Source organism: Urocitellus parryii, chromosome 15, assembly GCF_045843805.1.
Source record: "Urocitellus parryii isolate mUroPar1 chromosome 15, mUroPar1.hap1, whole genome shotgun sequence".
Classification (NCBI taxonomy): Eukaryota; Metazoa; Chordata; class Mammalia; order Rodentia; family Sciuridae; genus Urocitellus; species Urocitellus parryii.
In genome coordinates this window covers 12,216,872-12,244,526 of record NC_135545.1, presented here as the reverse complement: position 1 = coordinate 12,244,526, position 27,655 = coordinate 12,216,872, and the positions used below count along the sequence as shown (strand labels likewise).

General features: G+C 48.5%; 1 protein-coding gene across 1 annotated transcript; it reads left to right on the top strand.

The window, feature by feature from the left end:
* The first annotated feature begins 12,918 nt into the window (after positions 1-12,918).
* On the top strand, positions 12,919-22,795 carry Cyp2s1 (cytochrome P450 family 2 subfamily S member 1). Its single transcript, XM_026381032.2, has 10 exons — positions 12,919-13,095; positions 14,116-14,281; positions 16,031-16,180; positions 16,767-16,927; positions 17,013-17,192; positions 17,920-18,061; positions 19,124-19,311; positions 21,472-21,613; positions 21,759-21,963; positions 22,090-22,795. The coding sequence occupies exons 1-10, from the start codon at positions 12,919-12,921 to the stop codon at positions 22,091-22,093; spliced, it is 1,515 nt and encodes a 504-aa protein (XP_026236817.2). The 3' UTR covers positions 22,094-22,795.
* The last annotated feature ends 4,860 nt before the right edge of the window (positions 22,796-27,655 follow it).

The window sequence follows — 27,655 nt, the reverse complement described above, 5'->3', positions numbered from 1 at the left end:
GAAATGCGGTAAGTGCAGCTACCCAAAGTTTCCAAAACAGAGGTTCCACCCTCCTCTCCTGTTCTTTGTCAATGTACAAAACCGTTAAGCTCACGCCCCTGCTACCTCTCATTTTCTAAAACTGCCTCACCAGGCTCCACCGCCCACCTCCACCAACCTCCACCAACCGGCTGATCCACATACTTTCATCCACCAAGATAGCTCTTGCCCTCGGAGAATTCCCAGATCACTAGTGAGACTGGTAAGCTCCCAGGGTGAGGAAGATTGATGGGAACTGCTCCTCCTCCGGGCCCAGCTCTGATCTAGGTGGAGAAACCAGTTAGACAAATAAGCTCAGATATAAGGTTTCAAGTGCATCTGCCCTGGCTGTGGATGCAGTTTGATGATACAGGCCCTGGGTCCCATCCCCAGCGCAGAGCCTGTTTTTAAAAAAGAACATCTGTCTGCAAATGCAGAGGAGAAGGGAGAGGAATGCCCTGAGGCCAGGAGCTTTGGGAGGAGATTCAGAAAGGGCCCCGGTGGGAGACTGGGAGCATGACTCAGCTGGACCAGTGGGGAGGGGTGAAGGAGGGCAGATCAAAGCCAGAAGCTGAAGCCAGAAATCAGACCACCCTGTCTCAGACATTCAAAATGCAATTCTCAACCCAGAGAAAGATTCAGTGCCTGAGACAGGAATTTGGGAATAAAGGGAGAAAAACCGAGTCTCAAAGGAAGCGCCCACAAACAGTTGTAATTCCTGAGTGACCCATTCTGTGCTCTTGGCCCACACCCTTGACCCGTGCCCTTGTCTGCAAAGAAAACGTAATGCGGGGCTGGAGATGTGGCTCAGCGGTAGCGCGCTTGCCTGGCATGCATGCGGCCCGGGTTCGATCCTCAGCACTACATACCAACAAAGATGTTGTGTCTGCCGAGAACTAAAAAATAAATATTAAAAATTCTCTCTCTCTCTCTCTCCTCTCTCACTCTCTCTTTAAAAAAAAAAAAAAGAAAACGTAATGCAATGCACAGCAATGCACAAGCACAGGCGCTACCTTGTGTAACTCCAGACTGGCTCCATTTCTAGCCCATCTAGCAACCAAACGTCCCTGTATAAATATTAACACCCCAAGCCACCAGGTTGCTGTCCCTCCCTCTGGTGATAACCCTCATTGTCCCTTGAATGTGCACTCCTTGCTCTACTTACAAAGGCATGTCACTCTCTGCCTCTCTTAAGATTGCCCCACTCTCCCTTGAACATGTATCTACCTTCCTAAGTAAACCTCTGGGTCTTTGGCATGTGCTGAAATTCTTTTCTATCATGTATGCCAATAACGCCGCTGGTCCTCAGTGAAATTCCCTCTTCTCTTGGGGAACTTCTAGGACCCTCTTTGGAGACATCTCTTCTCCTCTGACATGTTGGAGGCTTTTTGTTGTTGTTTTGAAGTGTTTTGTTTTATTTTGGTTTTTGTACTAGGGATTGAACCCCAGGTGCTTAACCACTGAACCACATGCCCAATCCTTTTTACTTTTTATTTTGAGACAGGCTCTCACTACGTTGCTCACAGCCTTGCTAAATTGATGAGGCTGCCTTTGAATCTGTGATCTTCCTGCCTCAGGGCTCCTGAGCCATGGGATTACAGGCCTGCAGCACCACACATGGCATGACTTGCTGATTTAAAAAGGGAAAGACTAGAATCAACCTAGAAATCAGATATGTCCATGGGGAAAATAGATGGAGACTTTTTGATAAGGCCATTCTGTGAAATCTCTTCCAGGAATTAAGATAAATGAACTAGTTTTTTGGTTTGTTGTTTTTTTTTGCAAAAACTGACGAAAATGAACAGTTGCAAAAGAATGTATTCTGTGTGCTGTTCTATGTTTTTAAGCATGCAAAATAATATTTACCCAATATTCTGCGTGGTAAAAAATTAAAAGCTACCTTGAATATTGGCTGTAAAATGATGGCTATCTCATGCAAGAGAAAGGCTATATGATATTGGGGAAGTACATCAGGGATCCCAACGCAGTCATGAGCATCTTCTTTCTTTAAACAAATAATGGTAAAAATGTTTAAATATTATTTTTTATACCCAGTCACAATAATTTATGAAAACATGTCAAATAACAAAATTACAACTTTAATTGTTTTTGCTCCACATTACTTGGGATTGAACTCACAGACATTCTACCACTAAACTACATCCCCAACCTTTTTTTTTCTTGTGTGTGGAAACAGGGTTTGTCTGTCAGGCTGGACTCGAATTTGTCATCCTCCTGCTTCAGCATTCTAAGCTCCCAAGTTGCTAGAATTACAGGTATTTGCCACCATGGCAGGCCTTAATTAAAAGATCTTAATTGGCTTTATTTATGATTCTAGAATCAGGTAACGAAACAGAATAAGTGTTCCAAAGAATCCAGCAGAGGAAGTTAGATTTTTATAAAAAGTGCTAAAGAAAGCAAAAAATGAAGAACAGCATGTTGGTCCTTTCAAAGTTACTTTCCTTGTAAGGCGGAGACAGAAGAATAAGAAAATAACTGATTGCTTAACATCGAGTTGTCTGTTTGGTTCCAGGATTAGGGCAGAGGAACTTCCTTAAATCAACTGAACTCGCCTGCTTGGGAAATTTGACTGTTCTTTCTCTCCCTCTCAATTTCTTGAAAGGTCAGATCACAACTTACATTTGGTTTGGTAACATGGAGCTTTAGCTCACATGAGTGACTCCATTTTTTTTTTTTTTTTTTTTTTTTTAATATACAGGGGCTCATTAAGTTGCTCATTAAGACTCCCAGGCTGGCCTTATACTTGCAATCCTCCTGTCTCAGCCCCCAGAGCTGCTATGATTACAGGCATGAGCCACCAGGCCGGGCTCCACTTTCATCTTCAGTCTGGTCTGTTGGGGCCCAATACAGAAGATCTGTACAAAACCATGGCCTCCTTGTCTCTGTGTTTGAAATGATCATTTTTAAAAATCATGGCATTTGCAGGTAAATGGATGGGGTTGGAAAATAGAATGCTAAGTGAAGTTAGCCAATCCCCAAAAAACAAATGCTGAATGTTTTCTCTGATATAAGGACTCATAATGGAGTAGGGACAGGGAGCATAGATGAATTCTAGATAGGGAAGGGGGGAGGGAAAGGGAGGAGGCAGGAGATTAGCAAGGATGATGGAATGTGATGGACATCATCATCCAAAGTACATGTATGAAGACACGGAATTGGGGTGTCAACCTACTTTACATACAGAGATATGAAAAATGGTGGTATATATGTATAATAAGAATTGTAATGCAAAAAAAAAAGAATATGTATAAAGACATGAATTGGTGACATTAATATGTAAGACATTAATATGTGAGAAGGAACCAGATGACAGTTGGATACATATGGAGACGGTAGGGACAGAGCAAGAGCTGTTGCTAATGCCTATAATTTTATTTTTTTCATGCCTGTCTTCCTGATGTGAATTTGCAGGAGCAGAGTCTTATTTTTTATTTTTTAATTTCTAACCCATGCTCACCCACCTACAAGGAATGGTACCCAGAAGGTGTCAGGGAAACAGTGGTGTGAGGAAATGGAGTAGGGACAAGGACAGGGATGTAGTGAAGGGGTGAAGAAAGGGGTGGGAGAGGGGTGTGTTGGGGTTCAGAAAACAATGCTCCATCCCATGACACTCACATGCTGATTAGGCAGTATCAGGGAACACCAAATGCAAACAGAGGTTTTCTCTGAGGTCCCCTTATCTGCCTAAAGAAGAACCGAAGTAAGACTGACTCAGAGGAGCTGGGCGTGGTGGGGCACACCTACAATCCCAGCAGCTCTGAGAGGCTGAGGCAGGAGGATTACAAGTTTAAGGCAAGCCTCAGCAATTTAGTGAGGCCCTAAGAAACTTAGCAAGACCCTGTCTCAAAATTTAAAAATATAAAAAGGGCTGGGGATGTGGCTCAGTGGTTAAGTGCCTCTGGGTTCAATCCCCAGTACCTGCCCCCTCCCTGGAAATAGACTAACTCACATACTCACATGAGAGAAAGTTGGACTTCATTTTTTGTTGTTGTTTTCTTTTTTTTTTTTTTGGGGGGGGGGGTACTGTTTTGATTTTTGCAGTACTGGGGATTGACCCCAGGGTGCTTGATGCTCAGCAAGACCCCCCCAGCCCTTTTTCATATTTCTTGAGATGGGGTCTTGCTAAATCGCCCAGACTGACATCAAATTTATGAGTCTACTTCCTCCAATTCCAAGTCCCTAGGGTCACAGACATTGGACACCTGCCCTGGCTGAGAAATTGGACTTTGTCACAGGCTGTGGGCTATTCTGAGATTACTGCTGGACTTTATCTGCATAGCAGGACAACCTTTGTTCCCCATGCAGTGCCTCCCCTCACCCTCCCATAATTGTGGCTCCCTCCTCCGCTCCCCAGAAATCCCAAGGGCCTACTCATCTCTGTAGCCTCAGGATGGTATTAAAAACTTCATTATCTGGTTCCTCTTGGAGTCTCTTATTTTCTGTAACTCCTGGGCATGTGCACATAATTAAAATGGCTTTTCTCCTGTTGATCTGTCTACTGTAGATTTATTCCAGAAATTAAAATAATTGAAGCTTCAGAGAGTAGAAGCTTTTTTTTTTTCTTCTTCTTATTTTGTTTTTGTGGCACTGGGGATTGAACCCAAGGGCCCTTAACCACTGAGCTACATCCCCAGCCATGTTTACTTTTTCAAATTGTGTTTATTTTATTTTGAGACAGGATCTTGCTAAATTGCTTAGGGCCTCACTCAATTGCTGAGGCTGCCCACAAACTTGAGTGTGGTGGGGGACACCTGTAAAATCTCAGCAGCTCAGGAGGCTGAGGCAGGAGGATTGAGAGTTCAAATCCAGCCTCAGCAATTTAGCGGGGCCCTAAGCAACTCAGCAAGTCCCTGCCTCTAAATAAAATATAAAATAGGGCTGGGGATGTGGCTCAGTGGTTAAGTGCCCCCTGGGTTCAATCCCAGGAACCAAAAAATAAAAAACTTGCCTTTCAGCTGCCTCAGCCTTGCCAGTTGCTGGGATGACAGCCTGAGCCCCAGGGCCAGACTAAGAGGGAGACTTGAAGTCCCCTATAGGTGGGATGAGAGGGCTGCCAAGAGGAGGAAAGGGGCACAAGTCGGGGATCAGGGTGGAAGAGGAAAGGGAGAGGGCCCACAATGGGGAAGGGATAGGGAGCCTGCAGCAGGCCACCAGGGCACAGAGCCTGGCTGCTTTGAGGTCGGTGACAGAATCCACATCATTCCCAGCAGGGAAGCCTTCCAACCTGAGGAAGCCAAGCCTGGGGAAGCAGGAAGAAAACGAGACTCTCCTAGGACTTCCCCCTTGCCCGGTTCTGGATTCTGGGTGGTGTGGCTCTAAAGAGGAGGAGGAGACTCGGAACTAACAGAACAGAGAGCAGAGGGGCCTGGCATAGCCCGACAGCAAGCCCAGGTCCGGAACCACAGGCTTGGAGGATTTCAGGCTAAACGAACCGGAGTCCCAGCTATTTCCAGAAGCTGGCCATCAGGCAGCCTGCGGAACCCCAGGGCTGGCAGCCTCCGAAAGTGGTTCTGTAAATCTCTGGGAGGCAGCTCCACTCTGAGGTTGCTCAGAGCACGGCCCCACCTTGACCCATGGGTTTCTGCTGCGAAGAAGCTGTGGGTGTGGAAGAGGTCAGACAGTAGGCAGCTGAGCTGTGTCTGGACATCTGCTGGCCCAGGGTGAGGATTCTGCGTGGGAGGGAGACTAGGGAGACCCTGTGCAGCCTGAGATGAAACAATTACTGCAAAATCCATTTGGGAAACTCCAAATCCTTGCATTTAAAGTTTGGGCATTTGGGAACGTTGATTGCTTCTAGATGAATCTTAGAGGCTTGCAAATCGTATATTCAATAAAATGTTTAATGAGCACTTACTATGTGTCAGGCATAATTTTAGGAATGGGGGATACAGCAGTGAACAAAATAGAAGTCTCTGCCCTCATGGAGAGAACATTCTGGTGGGGAAAGGAATAATAAAAATGTAAATCAGCACATAGAATACTTTCAGGTGGTAAGAAGTGGAGATGGTGCACATCTGGAATCTCAGCTACTCCGGAGTCTGAGGCAGGAGGATTGCTGGAACCCAGGATTTCCTGCCCAATCTAGGCAACATAGTGAGACCTGATCCAAAAAAAAATTATTTTTAAATGTATTTTAAGAGGCTAGCACTATTATAAGTGCTTAAAAATATTAACCTTTTCTTTCTTCTTTTTTTGTAGGTACTAGGGATTGAAGCTATAACCCTAATTCTTTTTATTTCTTATTTTGAGACAGAATCTGACTAAGTTGTCCAGGCTGGCCTCAAACTTGTCATCCCCCTGCCTCAGCCTCCTAAAACATGGGGATTACAGGCATACGACACCACACCCAGCTAATCCATTTAATGTTCATATAGTACCTTATTTAATAAATTAAAGCCAGAAGTGGAATAGGAGACTCAGCAACTTAGCTTGCTTGTGATCTGGGAGGGTCTCTTCTTCATGGAGTTGGTCTTTGAGCAGGAAACAGCATGAGCCATCCTCAATCTCAAGGCCTAGTGCTTCTGGTAGAAGGCAGGTACCAAGGCCCTGAGACGGGTTTGGCATAAGAGAAACTGAAAGCAGGTCAGTGTGATTCAAATGCAGCAGCCAGTGGACAGATTCTAAAAGGCCTTATAGGCCCAATATGAGGGACCTGAATTTATTACCAAGGCAGTGGTAAATCTGGGTGGGAATCTCTAGATTTAGGAACTTTAATTTTTTTTTTAAATTTCTTATCTATAGAATCTTACAATATTGGTCATCTTTAAACATTCAACTCAGTCATGGCTTGGGATATAGTTCAGTAGCACTTGACTAGGATGCACAAGGCCTTAGGTTTAATCCCCAGCACCACAAAATTAAAGCAAAACATCCACCTCATAATTTTTTTTCACACTAGGGATTTAACCCAGGGACGATTAACCACTGAGCCACATCGCCTACCCCTTTTTATAACTTATTTTGAGAGAGGGTCTTGCTAAGTTGCTTGGGGCCTCGTTAAATTGCTAAGGCTGAATTTGAACTTGCAGTTCTCCTGCCTCAGCCTCCTGAATCACTGGGATTACAGATATGTACCACCACACCTGGCTCAACTCACAATTTTTGCAATTTTGTCATTTTTGTGTGAGGCCAGAGCCCTTCCTTTCAAGAACACACCCAGAACTTTCTCTGGAGACTGGGAACCTTTGACTAGTCTCCTCTAGTCTCGATCCGATCCTAGCTTTGACAATCCAGGGGCATGCCCTGAAACTGGGGACAAAGGGAACAGCAAAGCTGGCTCAACTCTGTTAACATAGGTAGTTGCCAGTTCTTAGTTCTGGGGGGTTCTAGAAGGTTCTGCATCCAACCCCAAACCTGTCTGCAGTGAACAAACTGCAGACTCTGCTTTACCCCTGGGAAATCTAACATCATGAAGCCCAAAGAGAATTCCTGATCCCTTCCCCCAATACCTGCTCCAATAGCTTCCTGTACCCCCCAGTTCTCCCCTCTGCTAATAGTCCTATCATCTTCTCACAACAAAAATCAAGCAATTGGTGGGGTGGGGCTCACTAGAAAACATATCCTTCTGGTTCTTGTTCACAGTCTTTGAAATAGCTTCTTTCTCCCTAAATGTGAGTCTCTCCTTATCTAAGGCCAGATCCATTGACAGTTAACCTTGATCACTCCCTGTGACTTCAAATCCAATCTGTCAGCCAATCCTGCCAGCTCTACCTCCAAATGCATCCCGAATGTATCCATTCTCTTCTCTCCTGCGGTTGCCATTCTCCCCAATCAAGCTTACTGTGCAAAATGGCTAGACTTCCCAGCATCCTCCCCACTGGGCTTCCCCCTCCCTGTGGCCCCTCCTCCACAATTCACTCACTGGGTGGCAGCCAGATGGGTCCTTTCAAAGGCAAACAAAATTAATCTATGGTGGAAGGAAGGGGTAGAGGCAGGTGATGGAATGAGAGCATGAGGGAACTTTCTGCATTCTGGGAGGATTTGGGGGTTACAGAAATGCATGCCTTTGCTGAAGCTCGTTAGCAATACACTTAATATGTAGTATTTTGTTGGGTGTTGTTGGGTGTGATGGTACACCTTGAATCCCAAGCTGCTCTGAAGCAAGAGGGTCAGAGGTTCAAGGCCAGCCTAGGCGATTTAGCAAAACTCTGTCTAAAAAAAAGAGCTGGGGGAGCCCTGCACAAGCCTGTAATTGAAGCCAGAATCAGACAGGCGGTCAGTGTAGATAGGTAAATATGTCAGGTCGGGTCAAGGAGGCCAATTTTGAGTGAATCTGGGAAGTTGGAGAATGTTCCCTGAGGGATCTCATCAAGAACCTGCCCCAGTTCCAACCAGTTGCCAAGGTGACCTGTCCCAGGAATTTCCCCTCCCCACAGGGAGCTATAAGGTTGTCTACTCCACCCTGCCCTTTCCCCTTCAGCCCACGTACTTCCCACCTTTTGGCCACCCCATTCCTGGGCCTAGTCTCGGTGCACAGGAAGGAGAACAAAGGAAGCCTAGGACATATAAAAAGGGCAGAACACCTCGCTTCTTGGGATACCATGAAACCAGCCATGGCCCCCTTCTCCCTCGCGGGAGAAGTCTATGTTACCCCTTTTTAAATGAACCCTGCTTCATAGGCTTGCCTCGGCCGGCTTCTCTCATGTTCAAACTTCAACATGTGGGGAAGCAGGTCACCGATAACCGGCGGGCTCATATTCCCAGTGACTTGAGAGGCTGAGACAGAAGGACTAATCACAAGTTCAAGGCCAGCCTCGGCCACTAAGTGAAGCCCTCAGCAACTTATCCAGACTCTATCTCAAAAGAATAAAAATAAAATAAATGAAAAGAAAGAGCTGTGAATGTAGCACAGAGGCAGAACGCTCCTGTGAAGCCAGATTTACAGATAGGTAGTTAGTGTAGTTAGGTAAATTGGGTCTAATATCGAGTAAGATAAATAAAATGGAGGCCATTATCAAGAATGGAGTCCAGGAAACCAGAACAGCACTTGGGGAATTTGAAATGTTAATGTCCCCAAGGCCTGGAACCCATCCTATGGAACTGTTAAAGAAGCAGCTCCCTGCAAGCAGGGAGGTGCTAATCATACCCCCCCAGGCCCTTCCTGCCCAGATAACCCCTCCCAGGGCCCTTCAGTCCCCCACCTCCCACCTTTGGCCTTCCCACCTGCATTCCATCACTGCAGGACAGAGGGAAACAAAGGGCAGGAGTGTGGGAGGACTAAGAGAAGACCTTCGCAATAAAAAAGGGCAGACCTTGCCCTTCCACAGACTCTGCCTTTCAAGTCCCTTTCTTCCCCTGGGGAGAAGTCTTTTCTGCTGTCCTTTAATAAAGCCTCCACTGTTCACGCTACAGTTGCCTGGAGTGCTTCTCTGTGTTATACTGCAGCATTCAGGAAGCGGTTCCATTGCCAGTACCACAACAGAAAAAGGGGTGGGGGGTGCTGGAGGTGTACTTCAGCGGTGGAGAACTTGCTTAGCAAGTGTGGAGCATTTGGGAGTGAAGTGTACTAGAGTGTACAACTGACTGAGATAGGAATCTGGTAATAAAGGGAGAGATACTGAATCTCAAAGAAGTGCCCAAGAACCAATGACATGCAGAAAACACTCATGAACAATTGCAACTCCTGGGCCAGAGCCCTTGTAACATGAGGGTAATGCGCAAGCGCAGGAAAAACTGGCAAGAAACTCCCTCCGGACTTGGCCTCCAGTCCAGCCCCTAACACCAGCCCTCTATAAGTTTTAACATCCCATACCAAGGGGTGGTTGCACATTCTCCCTCAAATTTGTGTCTACTTTCCTAAATAAACCTGTCTATGCCTTTGGCTGGCACATACTGAAATTCTTTTCCACCACGTATGCCAAGAACTCCGTTGGTCCTGAGTCAAGTTTCTCCTTCTCTCTGGAAACTTCCCAGACACTTCTTCAGAGATATTTTCTCCTATGACATGACTTTGGAATTCATTAAAAAAAAAAAAAAAGTTGGATTAATGGGGCAAGATGATAGATGCATAACAAAGTTCAATAAAATATTATTGGTAGAATTTAGGGGGTGAGTATTTGGGGGGTTCAGAACACACCACTCCAAAATACAACCATTGGAGGCCAAAACGCACCACTCCAAGACATATTTCCTTGATGTATTTTGGAAAACTGCAGACAGGAGAAGCTGTCTTTTGTAAAACAAATGTACATCTCTAAAGGAAATCGGCATTAGTAAAATACCTGGATCCGGAAGACTGCTTTGAGATCACTTCTGTTACCTGAGAGACTTTATCTGCAGCCTTTATTCACCAGCAGGTACAAATCTCACCTTTCTCTGGCTTGTCCCCAACCCAGAGTCCAATTCCCTATTCTTTTCTTTAGCTCAGGATGCTTAGTAAACTTCAATCAACTAGCCCTTCTATTTCCTAGAATTCCTGTGCATATGCATGCAATTAAAAATTTCCCCAATTAACCTGTCTATTCTGTTTATTTCAAAAACTCAATTTTCAAAACTTCAGAGTACAGTAAGAAAGTTTTCTCTCTCCTACCATATACAAGTGTTCACTATATGTTCAAAAGTTTTCAAACTAAAATGTTAAATGAAAATGCAAAATAACTGCTCTGCTGGGTGCCTTTTAAAAATTTTTTTCTTTAAAGGAGGAAAACTTATTTTGGGGGTTTGTGGTTTCAGAGGTCTCAGTCCATAGGTGCTGACTCCATTCCTCAGGGCCTGAGATAAAGCAGAACATTAGGGGAGATAGCCAAGGAAAACAGCTCAGGACATCACACCAGCAAACAGGGAAACAAACTGCTTCCCTTTTGCACTAGAAATAAAATGCAAAGTCTTTCCAAAATGCAGTCTTGCCCTGCAAACCAGTTCCCTGGAGACCTCCAGGATCCTATCTCCTACAGTCAATCTTTTATTTATGTGTTTGTTTATTCATTCATTAATTCATTTGTTTACATTTTTTGGTCCTGGGAATTTAACCTTCAGTCTCCCACATGATAAGTAAATGCTCCACTTCTGAGCAATGTCCTCAACCCTCTATATTTATTTATTTAATTCATTTATTGTTGGCACTTGTTGAGAAATTGAACTCAGGGGCACTTTACCACTGAGATATATCCCCAGTTCTTTTTATTTGTTTATTGAATTTTTACTTATCTACTTGGTACAGGGGGTTGAATCCAGAGGTGCTTTGCTGGTCCACATTTCCAGCTCTTTTTAATTTTTGTATTTTGAGACAGGGTCCCACTAAGTTTCTTAGGTCCTCACTAAGTTGCTGAGGCTGGCCTCAAACTTGCAATCCTCCTGCCTCCACTCCCCAGTAGCTGGAATTACAGGTACGTGCCACTGCCCCCAGCTCTATATTTAATCTTTGAAGCAATAAATATTTATTGAGCACCTACTGTGTGCAGGGCACTGCACTCTATGCTAGGGTTACAGCAGTGAATAGGACCTGCCCCCCATGCATGACATGTTCTCTTCTTCAACAAGCCCATTCCCCCAGCAGGCCTCTGTGCTTCCTGATTATCTAATTTTAACTTAATTTGCTTGTGGATATGAGCTCAGAGAGGGCAGGGCCTTTCTCTGGATTGCTCATAATGCATCCTCAGGTCTAGAACAAAGCGGTTTTTTTTTTTTTCTTTTTCTCTGTACTGAGGATTGAATCCAAGGGTGCTACACCCCTAGCCCTTTTTAAACTTTGAGACAAGGTCAGGCTAAGTTACCGAAGCTGGCCTTGAACTTGCCACCTCCTGCCTCAGCAGTCCCTGTAGAACAAATCCTTGTTTGTAGTTGGACCTCTGTAACAATGATTATTTATCTATCTGTTTGTTTGTTTGTTGGTACTAGGGATCAAACTCAGGGGCGCTTAACCACTGATCCACATTCCCAGCCCTTTTTATTTTATTTTTTATTTTGAGACAGGGTCTCACTAAGTTGCTTAGGGCCTCGCTAAATTCCCCAGGATCACAGGCAACACACCATGCCACCTGGCCCTCCATAACAATTATTTGTAGAAATATTAGCTAACATTTAATTAGTACTTGTTATATATGCACCTTACTCTGTTTTAAATTTTGAGTAGATATGTACTTATTTAATTCTGAAAACTAGCTCTATTGTACAAGAGTGAATGCACAGAAAAGCTCAGCTGTGAGTTTAAGTAGTCTGACTACTGGCTGACAAGCTCCTAACCATAACTATTATGCAAGATGCCTTTAAGTGAATGAATCAATGAATCAGACTGATCTGGGTCCAAATACTAGCTGTCATTTAGCCTCATGATCTTGAGCTAACAGATTCTTCCCCCTTTTTCTGGGGGTGCTGGGGAGTAAAACCAGGACCTGGCCCATGCTAGGCAAGTAATCGACCTCTTGACCGCAGATTCTTCATCGTTGAAGGTCAAGTCCCTCTTCCAAGTTCATGAAGATGCTGGAGGCTCTCAGATAACAGCACAGGCACACACGCACGCTCGCACACTCAATAACAATGCGGAGGGAGGTAGGAGCCCTGGAGGGCTGCGCCAGGTCGCCGCCCGGCGCGAGGTGTGGCCGCCTACAGGCAGCCAAAGTCTCTGGGCCCGCAGGTTCTGCTCGTTTGCTGACGCCCTACCTGGGGCCCAGGGCGCTTTCTCCGCCCCGCCAACCCCGAAGCCCGGGAAAAACTAGGCGACCTGGGAGATCGGCTCCTGCGTACATTCCCAACCTCGGGCGGCGGCGGCGGTGGCCCCGGAGAGATCCGACCGCGGGGAGAGCAGCCAACCAGCAGGTGAGGGGATAGGCTGCTGCCCCACCCGCCTCCGCCTGATTTCGTGAGGGAGGAAGCCGCCTGGCTCCCGCCCCTCACTGACCCAGCCTCGGGAAGCCTCGGGAGGAGGAAGAGGCGACCTGCGAGATGGAGGCGGCCAGCACCTGGGTGCTGCTGCTGGCGCTGCTGCTGCTGCTGCTGCTGACGCTGGCGCTGCCCTGGACCCGGGCCCGAGGCCACCTGCCCCCGGGGCCCGCGCCGCTGCCGCTGCTGGGGAACCTCCTGCAACTGCGTCCCGGAGCGCTGTACTCCGGCTTCCTGCAGGTGAGGGGCGGCGCAGGCCACCTGGCCGCGGGTGGAGGGTCCTCTGTGTGCCAGGGCACAGGGGTTCTCGAGTGTCCCAGGAGTATCCCAGAGCAAAGGGGCTAGGATGCCCTGCGAGATGGAGGACAGGAGCAGGTTGTCCAGGGTTGAGAAGGAGAGGGGTACCCCGTACCCCGGAGAGAGTATCCTCGCTGGGGGACTAGGCTGGGAGAGGCAGAGCCCCCAGATTCCTGGAGGGGGGTGAGAGCTAGGAAGCAGGGGTTCCAGGGCAGAGGACCCCACAGAATGCTGGGGAGCTGGTGGCCAGGGACCAAAGGTTAGGATGGAGCCTTCAAAAGTAGTGGTTGATGGTACTGGACTTGTCCCCGGAGGAGAGGAAGTGTCCTGAATGGGGATGAGAAGAAGGAAGCGAGGGTCTCTGGGGTGCTGTGGAGGGGGAGGGAGATCGGAGGTCTCCGGGCTCCGAGGAGAGGGCCTCTCAGGCTGAAGGAATCTGCCTGCTGAGACACAGGGTGTGGGAGGACGGGGGCAGCCGCTAGGAGGGAGCTGAGTTCCTGGGACCTGGTGGGAAGAAGGGAGGCAGTCCCAACCTTCAGGGGGTGGGGTGGGAAGAGATTCCCCATCCTAGAGGATTCTGAGGGACTTTGAGGACATAGAAAGGGGGTGGGCGTCTGGGGAGGGGCCGCGCTTAACAATATCTGCCCTAGAATTTGAGGTTCTGGTAGTGATGGAAAGGGAAGGGGGAGAGGGTGCACTTCTGTAGCTCAACACTAGTTTGGAACTGTCCCAGGGTCGGAGGTTAGGGTCTGGCAGGAAGTAGGGGGATGAGATCTGGGAGGAAGGGGCCTGGGAGCCTGGTGCAGAAAGAGAACTAGCCTCTGACAGGGGCTGTTTCTGCTTGGGGGGAGGGGACAAGTTCCTGGTTTGTACCCGACCAGATGGCTCCTCCTAGGACTGGGTTCCATCAGGATGGAGGCCCCACAGCAGCTGACCCCCTCTCCCTCTTTGCTCTGCCCCCAGCTGAGTGAAAAGTACGGGCCAGTGTTCACTGTGCACCTGGGCCCCTGGCGGAGAGTGGTGGTCCTGGTTGGGCATGAGGCTGTGCAGGAGGCCCTGGGAGGGCAAGCCGAGGAATTCAGCGGGCGGGGAACCCTGGCCACGCTGGACCAGGTTTTTGATGGTCATGGTGAGTCATGAGAGGAGTGGGGGGCTGCTGGGTCTTGCCCCCACTTACAGGTACGTGACCTTTTGCATGTGGCTTAGTGCCTCTGTTCCCTTCTCTGGGAAATGGGACAAGAATTGTACCTATCACAGAGGGTTGTCCCAAGGAGGAAAAAAAGATGGGGCCTTGTGCAGTTACTAATCACGGACCCAAGTGAAGCCCCAGGGTGGGAGAACTTTCAAGGCTCGGGAATTGATAGGCGAACACTCACAATACAGAAAGCAGAAGTATCCTCCTTGTTAAGACAGAAGGAGGTGACCCATGCTTTGCTCAGCTGGTGACATAGCCCCTGTCCTGCTCCCCCAGAGCACCCAGGCTTAGTGAGGATGTCACCAGACAATGACAACTCAAAGGGGTTGGCCATGATGGGGAAGCCCAGGCTGTCCTGGGGGAAGCCCTGGGACTATAGGAATCCAGAAAAAGGGACCTAACTTGGACTATGGAGTGGGGAACATCCAGGAAATGGGCCCAGAAGAGAAGATGTCTGGGTTGGGACTCAGGATAAGAGGGAAGGGTGTTCCAGGCAGAAAGACCAGATTATACAAAAGCACTGACAGCCCGTCATGCCTGCCCTGTATGGGACAGATGCAGTGTCCTCTCAGTGTAAGAGAGGGGGCTTGGAATGAGACAATGGAGGAAGGGAGTAGCCTTCTCAAATATTTAAGTGCAGCTTTCAGAGCTGGACACAGGACCCTGTACTGGGGGTGGGATGCGAGGGTTTAGGGACAGCTTCTCAGAGGTGGTGACATTTAAGCTGGAATGTAAGTGGAGTTAGTTCACCTAGAACAGAGGTTCTGAGAGGCAAATAGGCAGAGGGAGCAGCAGGTCCAAAGGCTGGTTGGCAGGGGCAGGAAGTGAGAGAAGCCTGGCCATGAGTAATGAACTGAGAGGTCAGGAGACCCTGCTCGTGGAGGGCCTGAGTACACCAGAGCCTTTCCTGGAGACCTTGAAGTATTTTAATTAATTAGTTAGTTAGTTTTGGTACTTGGAACTGAACCCAGGGGTGCTTTACCACTGAGCTACCTCCCAACCCTTTTTTATTTCTCATTTTGAGACAGCATCTTGCTGTGTTGCCCAGGCTGACCTTGACTTTGTGATCCAGGTTCACTGGTTACTGCAGAGGGACAGAACTGAAGGCTGGGAGCCCAGAGAGGACCTCAGCTGACCAGGGCAGGGGCCAGATGGATGGTGCACTGAGATGGGGAAGGAGAGATACTGACTCCAGTTTGGAAGAGGGCTGAGTCCCATCCTTCCTGTCTTCCCAACTGTGGGGCAGAGGATTCAATGGTGCTGTGTATCTGCTAGGATGGACCGGTGGGAGGAGGAGGAAAGAAGGTGAACAGGTGGAAGGAAGGAATTTTTACTCACCCTGGTTAATCACAGAGCAAAAGGAGCCTGGTTTGGGGCTAGGATTGTGGCTCAACGTTAGAGCAGTAGAGCGCTCGAGCACTCGCCTAGCACGGGCGAGACCTGGGTAGGATCCTCAGCACCACATAAAAATAAAGGCATTGTGTTGTGTCCATCTACACCTAAAAGATAAATATTTTTTTTTTAAAAAAAGGAGCCTGGATCATCCCATTTATCTATGCATTTATTGAGCACCTACTGAGTCTTCATGCCTGAGGGAGGCTGGTATGGATTCAGGACAGGGATCTGGGGGCACCTCCCTGCAGGGAAGGGACAGTCCCTTCCTGAGTCTAGACTTCCACACAGGGGTTTTCTTTGCCAACGGGGAGCGATGGAAGCAGCTCAGAAAGTTCACCATGCTGGCCTTACGGGACCTGGGCATGGGGAAGCGAGAAGGCGAGGAGCTGATCCAGGCGGAGGTCCAGTGTCTGGTGGAGGCGTTCCGGGAAACAGAAGGTCAGAGGGAGCGGTCAGTGCAAGGGCCTGGCTGAGTCGGGAGAGAGGGGGAAGCCTGGGGCTTTGGGGCTGGGCTGGGGTCTCTGCTTACCTCCACTCTTTTCCATCTTGCTGCCTCATGAGGTGTCACAAATCTCTTATGTCCCTGACGCTGTCACCTCCCCCTTTGGGGGCCTCCATCCCTCTTTTTTCCTTTGCCACTGTTTCTTTCTGCCTGTCTTCCTCTATTTGTGTGTAATCCTCTCTGTCTCTCTATCCATTCACCTGTTTTTCTTTTTCTTTTTTTTTTTTATACTAGGGATTGAAGGGATTGACCACTGAGCTACATCCCCAGTTCTTTTTTTTTTTTTTTTTTTTTTTTGAGATGGGATCTCATTAAGTTGCTGAGGGTCTCACTAAGTTCCCCAGCATCTTGTTAAATTGCTGAGACTGACCTCCAACTTGTGATCCTCCTGCCTCAGCCTCCCAAGTTACTGGAATGACAGGCACAGCCTATCTGTTTCTCTCTAGTTGGGCCTGCCCTCTGCTCTGTATTCAGGGGTCTGCCAAGTGCCATATTAGTTCCCTTGCCCTTCACACCCCCCAGGACGTCCATTCGATCCCTCCCTGCTGCTGGCCCAGGCCACTTCCAATGTCATCTGCTCCCTCACCTTTGGCCTCCGCTTCCCCTATAAGGACAAGGAGTTTCAGGCTATCATCCAGGCCGCTGGTGATACTCTGCTGGGGATCAGCTCCCCATGGGGCCAGGTAAGTGTGTGGGATGCCTCTCCAGCCACCGTCCCCAAAGGTTCCTGCCAAGCCCTCTGAGAGCCAGCTGTTCTTCCACCCACAGACCTATGAGATGTTCTCCTGGCTCCTGCGACCCCTGCCAGGCCCCCACACACAGCTCCTCCGTCACTTGGGCACCCTGGCCACCTTTGCAGTCCAGCAGGTGCAACAGCACCGAGGGAGCCTGGACAGCTCAGGACCCGCTCGAGATGTTGTGGATGCCTTCCTGCTCAAGATGGCGCAGGTGGGGATGGAGTGGGAGGGATGCATGAATCTGCCTTAAATGGGGTTGGTGGTCTGGCTGGCCCCCTGGGCCAACTGTGCCTGGGGATCTCGACTGGATCTGTGTGTGTCTCTCTGCGTGTCCCTGTGTATGTGTCCCTGCATGTGTATGCACACCTCTTCTCCATCTGTCTGTCTGTTCAGCTCTCTGTCTGCCTCTGTGTGTTGTTCTCCCTGGCTCCCCTCACCCCCACCCTCAGAATGCCTTTAGTGCAGGTGTCTCTGTCCCTTTGCCTGTCACCTCTGTTCCTCCCTCAGCCTGTTTCAGGTCCTGTCCCCAGCAGTTCTTCACCCCTCACACACACACTCCCCCTATTCACACTGGATGGGAGTTTTATGTGAATTACAATCACTGAATGATGAGTCCTTACAATTTAAAATTATAGCCAGGTGCCATGGCACACTCCTGTAATCCCAGGGGCCCAGGAGGCTGAGGCAGGAGGATCACAAGTACAAAGCCAGCCTCAGCAACTTAGCGAGGCCCTAAGCAACTTAGTGAGAGCCTGTCTCTAAACAAAATACAAAAAGGGCTGGAGATCAGCTCCCCACTTCTCCACTTTTCCCAAATGTTTATGTAAAATCTTTGACCGTTCTTTTAACTTGCTGTGCTGCACCCCAAACCTGACTCCTCTGGACTTCTATTTCCCACAGCCTGTGTTCTCTGAGCCCCTCTCCCTGGTTTCTCCCAGGAGGAACAAAAGCCAAACACGGAATTCACTGAGAAGAATTTGCTGATGACGGTCACTTATCTGTTGTTTGCTGGGACAATGACGATAGGTGCCACGGTCCGATACGCCCTCCTGCTCCTGCTGAAACATCCTCAGGTCCAAAGTAAGATCCTTTTCTACCAGCTAACCTCGGAACAGAAGTAAGCCCTTAAGAGGGGAAATGTGCAGGCTGAGCCAGAGCGTGGACTCAAAAATGAGCATTTGGGGCCCCTGAACTATGAGAAATTGGGGGCTGCCGGTTGCAGTATGGAGCATGGTGACACACCAGGCGGGAGACATCTGCAGGGTCTTGTCACCTTGGTAGTCCGTTGTAAGCCTGGATCATTGGCCACAGAGAGCTATGAAAGAATTTTGAGCAGGGGAACACAGGGTCTGTTTTGCATTTTAGAAAAATCCTTTGTGCTCTGCCTGAAGAAGTAGATTATAAAGGGTGAGAGAGGATGCCAGGAACCCGAGGAGCAGGAGAGGGACCTGAACAGGGAGGACAGAGCTGGACCAGGCTGTGAAGAAGGAAGAGGAGGCAGAATCGATGGGTCTGGAGAACAAGAGAAGGAGATACGCAGAGACAGGCTCCAGTTTCTGGCTGGAGACAGGGCCCACCCTGAGCTGGGGACAGGAAGGATGACGAAGGAGCTGGTCTCAAGGAAGAGAGCAAAGCCAGTTTGGAATAAATTGAGCAGTCTGCAGCCACCAAGGAGGAGGGATCCAGGAGACCACAAGTCAGGGCTGTAGATTAAAAATGTGGGGTCATCAGAGCATGGGCCGGAGACAACTGCCACAGTGATAGAGGGTGTGTGGGGGTAAGGGGCAGGGCTGGGAATGAGTGCCAAGGAATTCCAGCATTTCCGGATCAGTGGCGTGGGGACTGACTTGGAAAAAGAGACTCGGGGCCTGGTGGCTTTGGTGAAATTAGCTGTGACATCAGGCAAGTGACTCGGGCTCCCAGTTTCCTCATCTGGGAAATGGAGATGGATAATGGTATCCTCTCTTAATGGGAAATTAAATGTTCAGCACAGAGGACATGTGGGTCCTGGGCTCAGGGAAGTTGGGGAGCTGTTCCTCCCCACCATCCCTGCCAGCCTCACCCCAATTACCACAGCTTCCAAAAGGAAGATTACAGGGTTCCACCCCACCCCTGACCCCTCACCCCTTCTCTTGCTTGCAGAGCGTGTGCGGGAGGAACTGACACGGGAACTGGGGACTGGCCGGGCTCCAAGTCTGGGGGACCGCGCCCGCCTTCCTTACACAGATGCAGTTCTGCACGAAGCACAGCGGCTGCTGGCGCTGGTGCCCATGGGGATGCCCCACTCCCTCACGAAGACCACTTGCTTCCGTGGGTACATCCTGCCCCAGGTGGGTTTATGGACAGCCACGGTCCAGTAGTTGTCTCTGCCCTTGGGGCTTGAGTCTGTTGCTAGGAGAGTTGCTAATGGTGTGTCTTTTTCTTGATCTTAATGTATGTCTGTCTGTCTGTCCATCAGTCCCTGCTGTAGACATACAGTGTCTCCCATTCAGTCTCTGCCCCTTTGTTGGAGAGAAATTCAGACCCAGAGCCACTAGGGGGCGATGTATGCAAAACCCTGAAGCAGTTGCTGCTTGGTGTAAAATCAAATCCGCGGCTGTTAGAAATCAGCCACTGGGACCTTGGAAAAATCTCTTCGTCCTCTGTCCTTCAATATACCCCTCTTCTAAATTTAGAACTCTAACAGTATCAATTTAGAGTCCTAATATAATGCTAATAAACATCAAAGCAGCTCTTGGTGGTAAGGATGGGGGGGATTTTATATAGGACAGCAACAATATAATGATAACAAGAATCATAGGTTTCAGCACTTGAGGATCTGCTATGTCAGGAATTGTGAGTACTTTACATATGTATTATTTTCTTTCTTTTTTTTTTCTTGCTGTACTAGAGACTGAATCCAGGTACACTTTATCACTGAGCTGTATTTCCAGCCCTCTTTATTTTTGAGACAAGATCTCACTCAGTTGAGGAGGCTGGCCTGGAACTTGATATCCTCCTGCTTTAGCCTCCTGAGTCACTAGGATTACAGATGTGTGCCCCTGAACCTGGCTTTATGTCTTACTTTATCTCCAAAACAACTGTATACAGTTAGCATGCCCAATTCACAGACGAAACTGAGAGCTTGCAAGGTTAGAAGGCTTGCCAAGGTCACCCAGCTTGCAATCAGGGAAGCAGGATTTGAAACTAAAATCTATGCTTTAACTATTTCTATATGTGCCTGCCCTCCCCTACCTCCCTTTCTCTTGTACTCATGTGAACTGGTGTTCAATGCTTTTCTGTTATTTTCTGGCCTTTTCCCGGAACCCCCTCACCTTCCCGACTCGGTCCCCATTAGCTAGACTCCCTGACAGAGAAAGTCTCTCCTCTGCCAGGCACAGCGGTGCTCATCTATAATCCCAGCAACTCAGGAGGCTGAGGCAGGAGGATCACAAGTTCAAGGCCAACCTTGGCAACTTCGGGAGATGCTGTCTATAAATTAAAAACAAGAAGAGCTGGTATGTAGCTCAGTGTTAAAGCACCCTGGGTTCCATCCCCAGGGCCCAAGGAGGAAAATTAAGAAAGTCTCATCCCTCTCCTCACGCTCCCTTCCCTGCCTTCATCCTCCACTGCACAACCCTGGGAACTCACCTGAGAGGCTGCCGCTCTCTCTGAACCTGGGCAGGGGGAGACTTCATGGACAGCCCTGCCCCTTGTCTTCATCTCTGTAAGATGGTGGCTTAGACAGGCACAGCTGCATCACAGCACACTCCCAAAGATTCAAAACAAAGGAAAAATAACAAGCTCTGCCAAGCTCTCTAAATGGTTACCTTGAGCAACTGCTTAAGTTCTCTGGGCCTGAATTTCCCCATCTTAAAACAGGAATGATATTCCTACCTGCCTCCTAGGATTGTTCAAAGATTTTGTATGTATGTGCATGTGAGTACATGTGAGTACATGTTCCTGTTAGATATGTGAGGTAGCATGTGTGAGTGCCATTAATGCTAACTTTGGGTGTTTTGGGTTTGGGTTTGGGTACTGGGGATTAAACCCAGGGGCACTTTACCACTGAGCTACATACCCAGTCCTTTTTATTTTTTATTTTGGGATAGGGTCTCACTAAGTTGCTTAGGGCCTTGATAAATTTCTGAGGCTGGCCTTGAACTTATGATCCTCCTGCCTCATCCTCCTGAGTCACTGGAACTACTAGCATGCCCCGACCCAGCCATCACCTGTCCTTTTAATTTTTTTTTTTTTTTTTTTTTTGAGACAGGTCTCACTAAGTTGCTGAGGGTCTGGCTAAGTTTCCCAGGCTGGACTTGAACTTGAGTCACCCTTGCTTCAGCCTCCCCAGTTGCTGGCATTACAGGCATGCACCACACCCAGCAGTTGGCATACTTTGTGAACTACTTTGTGAAGGGTGTCCCCGGCTCTCCAGACTTGTATTCTGCACTGGGGAACTGGGTGGCCTGGGATAGTGAGGGACTTGCAGTTTTATTATTTCCCCTCAGGGCACTGAGATCTTCCCTGTCCTTGGTTCCGTCCTGCATGACCCCAAAGTCTTTGAGCGGCCAGAGGAGTTCAACCCAGACCGTTTTCTGGATGAGAATGGACAGTTCAAGAAGCATGAGGCGTTCCTGCCCTTCTCCTTAGGTATCTGCTGCTATGACCACTGGCCCTGGCTGGCACGGCTGTCAGTGCCTGCTAGGGCAGGCCTGCATCCCCAGCTCATCCTCGGCTCCCCCGGGAGCCCGGGTGTGAACAGAGTTGTCTGAACCCCGTCTCCTCTTCTTGCCAGGTAAGCGCGTCTGCCTCGGCGAGGGCTTGGCGCGAGCGGAGCTCTTCCTTTTCTTCGCTGCCATCCTACAGGCTTTCTCTCTGGAGAGCCCGGGCCCCCTGAGTACCCTGAGCCTCCAGCCAGCTGTCAGTGGCCTCTTCAACATCCCACCCGCCTTCCAGCTGCAGGTCCACCCCGCTGAAGAAGGAGGGAGCTTGGGGCAGAGGTAGCCACTTGGAAAGAGGCTGCCCGCCTCGGTGGCGTGCGTGGACAGGGTGTATCTCCAGAGCCACGAGCCTGCACTGCAGGGGCTCCCACCTCCCCACACATATGTTTTCTGGAATTTTCACAGATAAGTGGCCTGTGCTGCTGCCGAGGCATCAGCCACATGCCCATACTCAACCACGAGGGCCACCACTGCCATCTACAGAAATGCAAGCACTTGTCCAGCTAACCCAGCAGCCCATGCCAACCCACGGTTCCCTGGGCTCTCAACCCGCATGTCGGAGTCCAGCCACCGTGCTCACAGCTCTCACACACCCGTGCCACCATCTCTGGGTACCTGCCACAGAGAGCCCAAAATGCACCTCCCGGGTCATGCCACAGTCAGGGTGTCCTGTCCTCAGCCCCAGTATGGTCCGTTGCGTGATCTCCCTCCAGGCTCATAAGCACCCCTGTCCACACACGCCAACCACTGATCCACCCAGCCAGCCCTCACATGACACCTTCGTGGCTCCCACTGAGACCTGTTGGTCTTACAGAGGCACAGTCTCCAGCCAGCTCCATACCTTTGTCCCTCAGGGACACCCTTTTAGGAGTACCCGTTTCAGTAAATTTTCTCCAGTACAAATATTTTCTGATCTGCAATTAGGCACACAGACTTTGGACACCGGAGGACTCTCACCTGCTCCCACCACACACGCACGTACACACAGCCCCTATTCTGTGGTCAAAGTCCCCATTAGGCCCTGGAAAGGGGCTAGATGTCCAAGCAGGGTCCAGGTCCCAACCCCCCAGTGCCAGGAAGGAGGCCAGACCTGACCTCTTTGTGGCTTGAAGGTCTCCATTTTGCAATAAAAGTTTGTCTCTGGCCCAGGGCAGGGCCTACTGTGCCTGTGTGACTGTGTCTGTCCTAGTGAGTAAGGGGTGGAGATGGGGGAGTTCACCCCTCCCCTGAGGTTGGGCGGGAGCTGAAAAACATGGTCACCGCCCACCCTGGCTGTTGACATCAGGACCAGATGTGGGGCTGGGAGGGGAGGGAAGGGGAGGGACAGGGCTGGGGCTGATGGCCGGTTGCTCGGCCAGGGAAAGCCCAAAGCTGATGGATTCAAACCCTGAGAAGTGTCTGAAAACAGATGTACACAGGCATCAACGCCCAGACCCTCCCCCACGGTCCTTTTCCACCACCCATGTGCTGCCGTCCCTTCACAAGGAGACCAAAGGCATCTTTTTACTTCTTAAATTATCTAAGGAAAGTTTTCCACATTCAGGAGGCCCTGGGTTTGATTCCCAGCAACCAAAACAAGTTTTGTAATAAAGTAGAAGAGGACCGTCAACTTTCTGCCTTATTTCATCTGTCACTCTTGAGTTATTTTAAGACAAATCTCAGAAAAAACTGAACATGCATGCCTAAGCATTAAGGACATTCCCTCTCAGCATTTTAATTTTTTAAATTAATTTTTATTATTATTTTTGCATCTCTGGGTGGGTGCAAATCCTCCAACATTTTATTATGACAGTTTTTTATCCACTTTTTTTTTTTTTTCAGTGCTAGGGATTGAACCCAGGGCCTTTCACATACCAGGCAAGGATTTTACCACTGAACTAAGTCCTCAACCTCTGTGACAGTTTTTTAAACATGCAGCAAAAGTGGAAGGAGTTGAGCATCTGCTATGCCTAGGGTTCTCCCCCAGGCCTTTTGTTAGGTTGTGACTTTTTTTTAACCTACCTGAGCATCCAGCTCGGGGAAATATCTCCAAGTACGTTACAGGCATCCAATCACCTAAAAACTTCAAAGTCTGTATCGTTAGATATTTCCTTTTTAAAAAGCATTTTCCATGATATTATCACTTTATTGGTTTAAGTTGTACAGAGGTGGCACAAAACAGTGATGTAACAGAATTAAAAGATGAGGCTGAGCCAGGTGTGGTGGTTCACACCTGTTATCCCAGCTACTCAGGAGACGAGACAGTTGGAGCACAAGCAAGTTCAAGGCCAGCCTCAGCAATTTAGCAAGACTCTGTCTCAAAATATATATAAATGAATGAATAAAAAAGGGCTGGGGATGTGGCTCAGTGGTAAACTGCCCCTGGGTTCCATCCCTGGAACCAGAAAAAAAAAAAAAAAAAATATATATATATATATATATATATATATAAGAAAAATTCTAGAATTAAATAGAAACTAAATATATGCTGAATTATTGGATTTAACAGTACCATTCTTAATACTTTGACATTCCAAAAGGAATGAAGTTTAAAATTTTTCCTTAAAAAAAAAAATTAAGGTGATGACTTAGATCTCATTTGCACTCAAAAGTCAGATTCAGGGAAATGTGGAATTGGATAAAAATACCAGAAAATCATGGGGCTGGGGTTGTGGCTCAGTGGTAGAGTGCTCCCCTAGCATGTATGAGGCACTGGGTTCCATCCTCAGCACCACATAAAAAATATATATACACAAAATAAAGGTATTGTGTCCATCTACAACTAAAAAAAAAAAAAAAAAAAAAAAACCAGAAAATCAATTTATTTAAAGAGGCACAGACCTTGCCCTGTATCAATATAAAAACTGACATCAGAAACGGCATAGATCAGGCCCAGGCCCTGAGTTTCATCCACAACACTGTGCAGGGGGGACAAGAAAGCAAGCTGACTTAGGATGATTTCAGTATCAAGAAAAAATATGCTTCAATACTAGGAATTATTGAACCCCAAAGTAAAAATAATTAGAATTAGTATAGTCTTCAAATATATTTGTATGTGTGGAAAAATAGAGATAACATTTTAGCCCAAAGTATATGATTTAGTGCATTAAGTACGTTCACTATGTGTGAACAGCCATCCCCACTACACCTAAACCTTAGGTCATCTCCAACCAAAACTACCTACTCAGTAACTCCCTCTTTGAAGTTTACCCTTTCGTTTTTCTTTTTTGGAGCTCTGGGTAGACGCTGGTTCATGTTCCATCACTGAGCTATATTCCCAGTCTTATTTACTTATTTAGGTACTGGGGATTGAATCCAGGGGTTCTCCACAACTGAGCTACATTCCCAACCATTTGTTTGTTTGTTTGTTTGTTTAGGAGACAGGGTATCACTAAATTGCTGAGGCTGGTCTTGAACTTGTAATCCTCCTTCCTCCGCCTCCTGAGTGCTAGGATTACAGACATGTTCCACCGTGCTCACCTAGAGGGATCTTTTAATCAGATCCAGGGCTGGGGCTGTAGCTTAGTGGTAGAGTGCTTGCTTCCATCCCTCACAAGGCCCTGCGTTTGATTTATTAATAAATAAATAAACAAAATGAGATCAGCTCCTGTGTCTCCCTTTCAAGTCCCACCAGGGGTTCCCACCATAGAATAAAGACCAAAGGCCTTCCCAGCCTTCCCAGGGGTTAACTTGAACCCTCCCTGATCCATCCTCCCCCTGCCCCGGCCTCCATTCATTCCAGTCAGAAGGGCCTCCCCAAAGTTCATTGAGTCTGTCTCAGGCCCACCTGGAGGCCTCCGCACGGGCTGCTCCCTCTGCCTGGAAGGCTCTTCTCTAGTGTCCTTCACTGATTTCCCTTAGACTCCATCACAACCTCTGAAGCCTTCCGCAGCCCTTTCTCTGAAATAGCACTTCCACTCTTTGCTGTCCCCTCCCCTGCCTTACTTCTCCTCAAGGTCCCATCCTGCATCCTAATACGTATTTTTGTGCCTGTTGTTTCTCCTCTCCTTACAACAGGAGTTCAGTGAGGACATGGCCTTGTCCTGCTCACTGTGGAAGCACCAGTCCCCAACACAAAGGGCACTTCTATACCTGTCCTTCTCATTAAACAATATTTTTTTTTAAAAAATGCATTTCTACGGGGCATCATGGCACACACCTGGAATCCCAGCGATGCTTGGAGGATCACAAGTTCAAGGCCAGCCTTGACAACTTAGTGAGACCTTGTCTTAAAAATAAATAAATAAATAATAAAAAGGGCTGGGGATATAGCTCAGTGGTAGAGTGCCTCTGCATTTAATCCCCAGTACCAAAAAAAAAAAAAAAAAAAAGCATTTCTTTTCTTTTCTTTTTTTTTTTTTTAAAGAGAGAGTGAGAGAGGAGAGAGAGAGAGAGAGAGAGAGAGAGAGAGAGAGAGAGAGAGAAGAGAGAGAGAGAGAATTTTTTAATATTTATTTTTTAGTTCTCGGCGGACACAACATCTTTGTTTGTATGTGGTGCTGAGGATCGAACCCGGGCTGCACACATGCCAGGCGAGCACGCTACCGCTTGAGCCACATCCCCAGCCCCCCCCAAAAAAAGCATTTCAAGGTAAATTGTAGACACACCATAGTAGGTTCTGGCAATCAGAACTCGAGTAAGTGTGCTCACGGGCTCCAGGTAGCCACACTTCCAGCTGGCTCCATGGGTCTTAGGTGGGCAGAAATCCCTAATATATCTAAACAAGGGGGCAGAACTTTGCACATATTTCCATCCACCCAAAAGTCAGAGTTATTGTCACCTATATGTCAAGGCTTTGTACAGGACAGTGGAGTACAGTAGTAACTTAGATATATAGTCAGCTCCACCCTCCCGGAGCCCACAGGCCAGCCAAGGAGACAGACAAAATTGTGCCAAATAAATCTATAATGACAACCCATATGCAAAGTTTTGCACCACCCCTTCCCCCAAAGAAAGAAAAAGGACAGGATGTTGGGAGTGTGAACAACATGAAGGCCTAGGTCATACAGTGATGCAGTGGAGAGGGGACCCTAGGGATATGGATGAGGGGTACGTAGGAGTTGGGGACAGAAAGCTGAGCTGCAAAAAGATGCTCCAAGGCTGTAAGGAGGTTCTTTGGGTCAGAAAGTGAAAGACTCCAAAGGAGAGGGAGGGTCAGGACTCAGGGGGTCCTCATGGGCCTCTGTAGGGGGTTTGTCTAAAAAGGTTGGGGCAAGGCAAGGAGAAGGTTAGATTTGGAATTGGGAAACATTCTTCTGACTGCTGAATGGGAGAAGGAGGAGACGCTGGTGGCCCAGGCTGGAGGCCAGGGTTGTGTCCAGGTGGGAGACACTGGGGCTGGACCAGGGTGGAGTTATAGGGAGAAATGAGGGCAGGTGGGAAAGAGGTCTGTGAGCTGAGTCTCCATGGATATCAGTAACTGGCTGTGCCCAGGAGGACCCCAAGGCTCAGGCCTGGGTGGCAGGATGAATGCTGGGGCCATCACCAAGGTGGGATACAAATGAGACATCCCAAGGAGACTAATGGGGAAGGGTCCTGAGTGGCCTGCTGAGGAGCTAGGGGCTCACCCCAAGGGCAGAGGGGAGCCACAGCTAAGAAGCGGGAAACAGGGTCTAATTTGGGTCTCAGAAACATCCCTCTGGTTGCTAAAGAGGAGATGGATTGGAGGGAGAAAGAGGAGAGGAGGGGGCCTAGAGAAGGGGACAGAGAAAAACACCAGGAGGCCAAATAGACAGGACTTAATGATGAGCTGTTGGGATTCGGAGACCCAAACAGAATGGCCAAGAGCAGAGAGTCGGCACCCAGCCACCTCGTACATAAGACTCCCAGGCACGCAGAGCCCCCTGTGCCCAACACACAGGGATGCAGAAATGGCCATGCAGGGGGAGCCAATACCCAGGTCCCGGATCTGCAAGGACCTGGATGCACAATGAGGCCAGAGGGAGGGAGCAGCAAGTGCAGAGACAGAGAAGCCCAAACCACTGGGCACCTT

Excerpts from the sequence above, each read along its gene's own strand:
- Cyp2s1 (XM_026381032.2), top strand. The coding sequence starts at position 12,919 with ATGGAGGCGGCCAGCACCTGGGTGCTGCTGCTGGCGCTGCTGCTGCTG. Across the intron at positions 13,096-14,115 it reads TGTACTCCGGCTTCCTGCAG|CTGAGTGAAAAGTACGGGCC; the intron begins GTGAGGGGCGGC and ends CTCTGCCCCCAG. Across the intron at positions 14,282-16,030 it reads CCAGGTTTTTGATGGTCATG|GGGTTTTCTTTGCCAACGGG; the intron begins GTGAGTCATGAG and ends ACTTCCACACAG.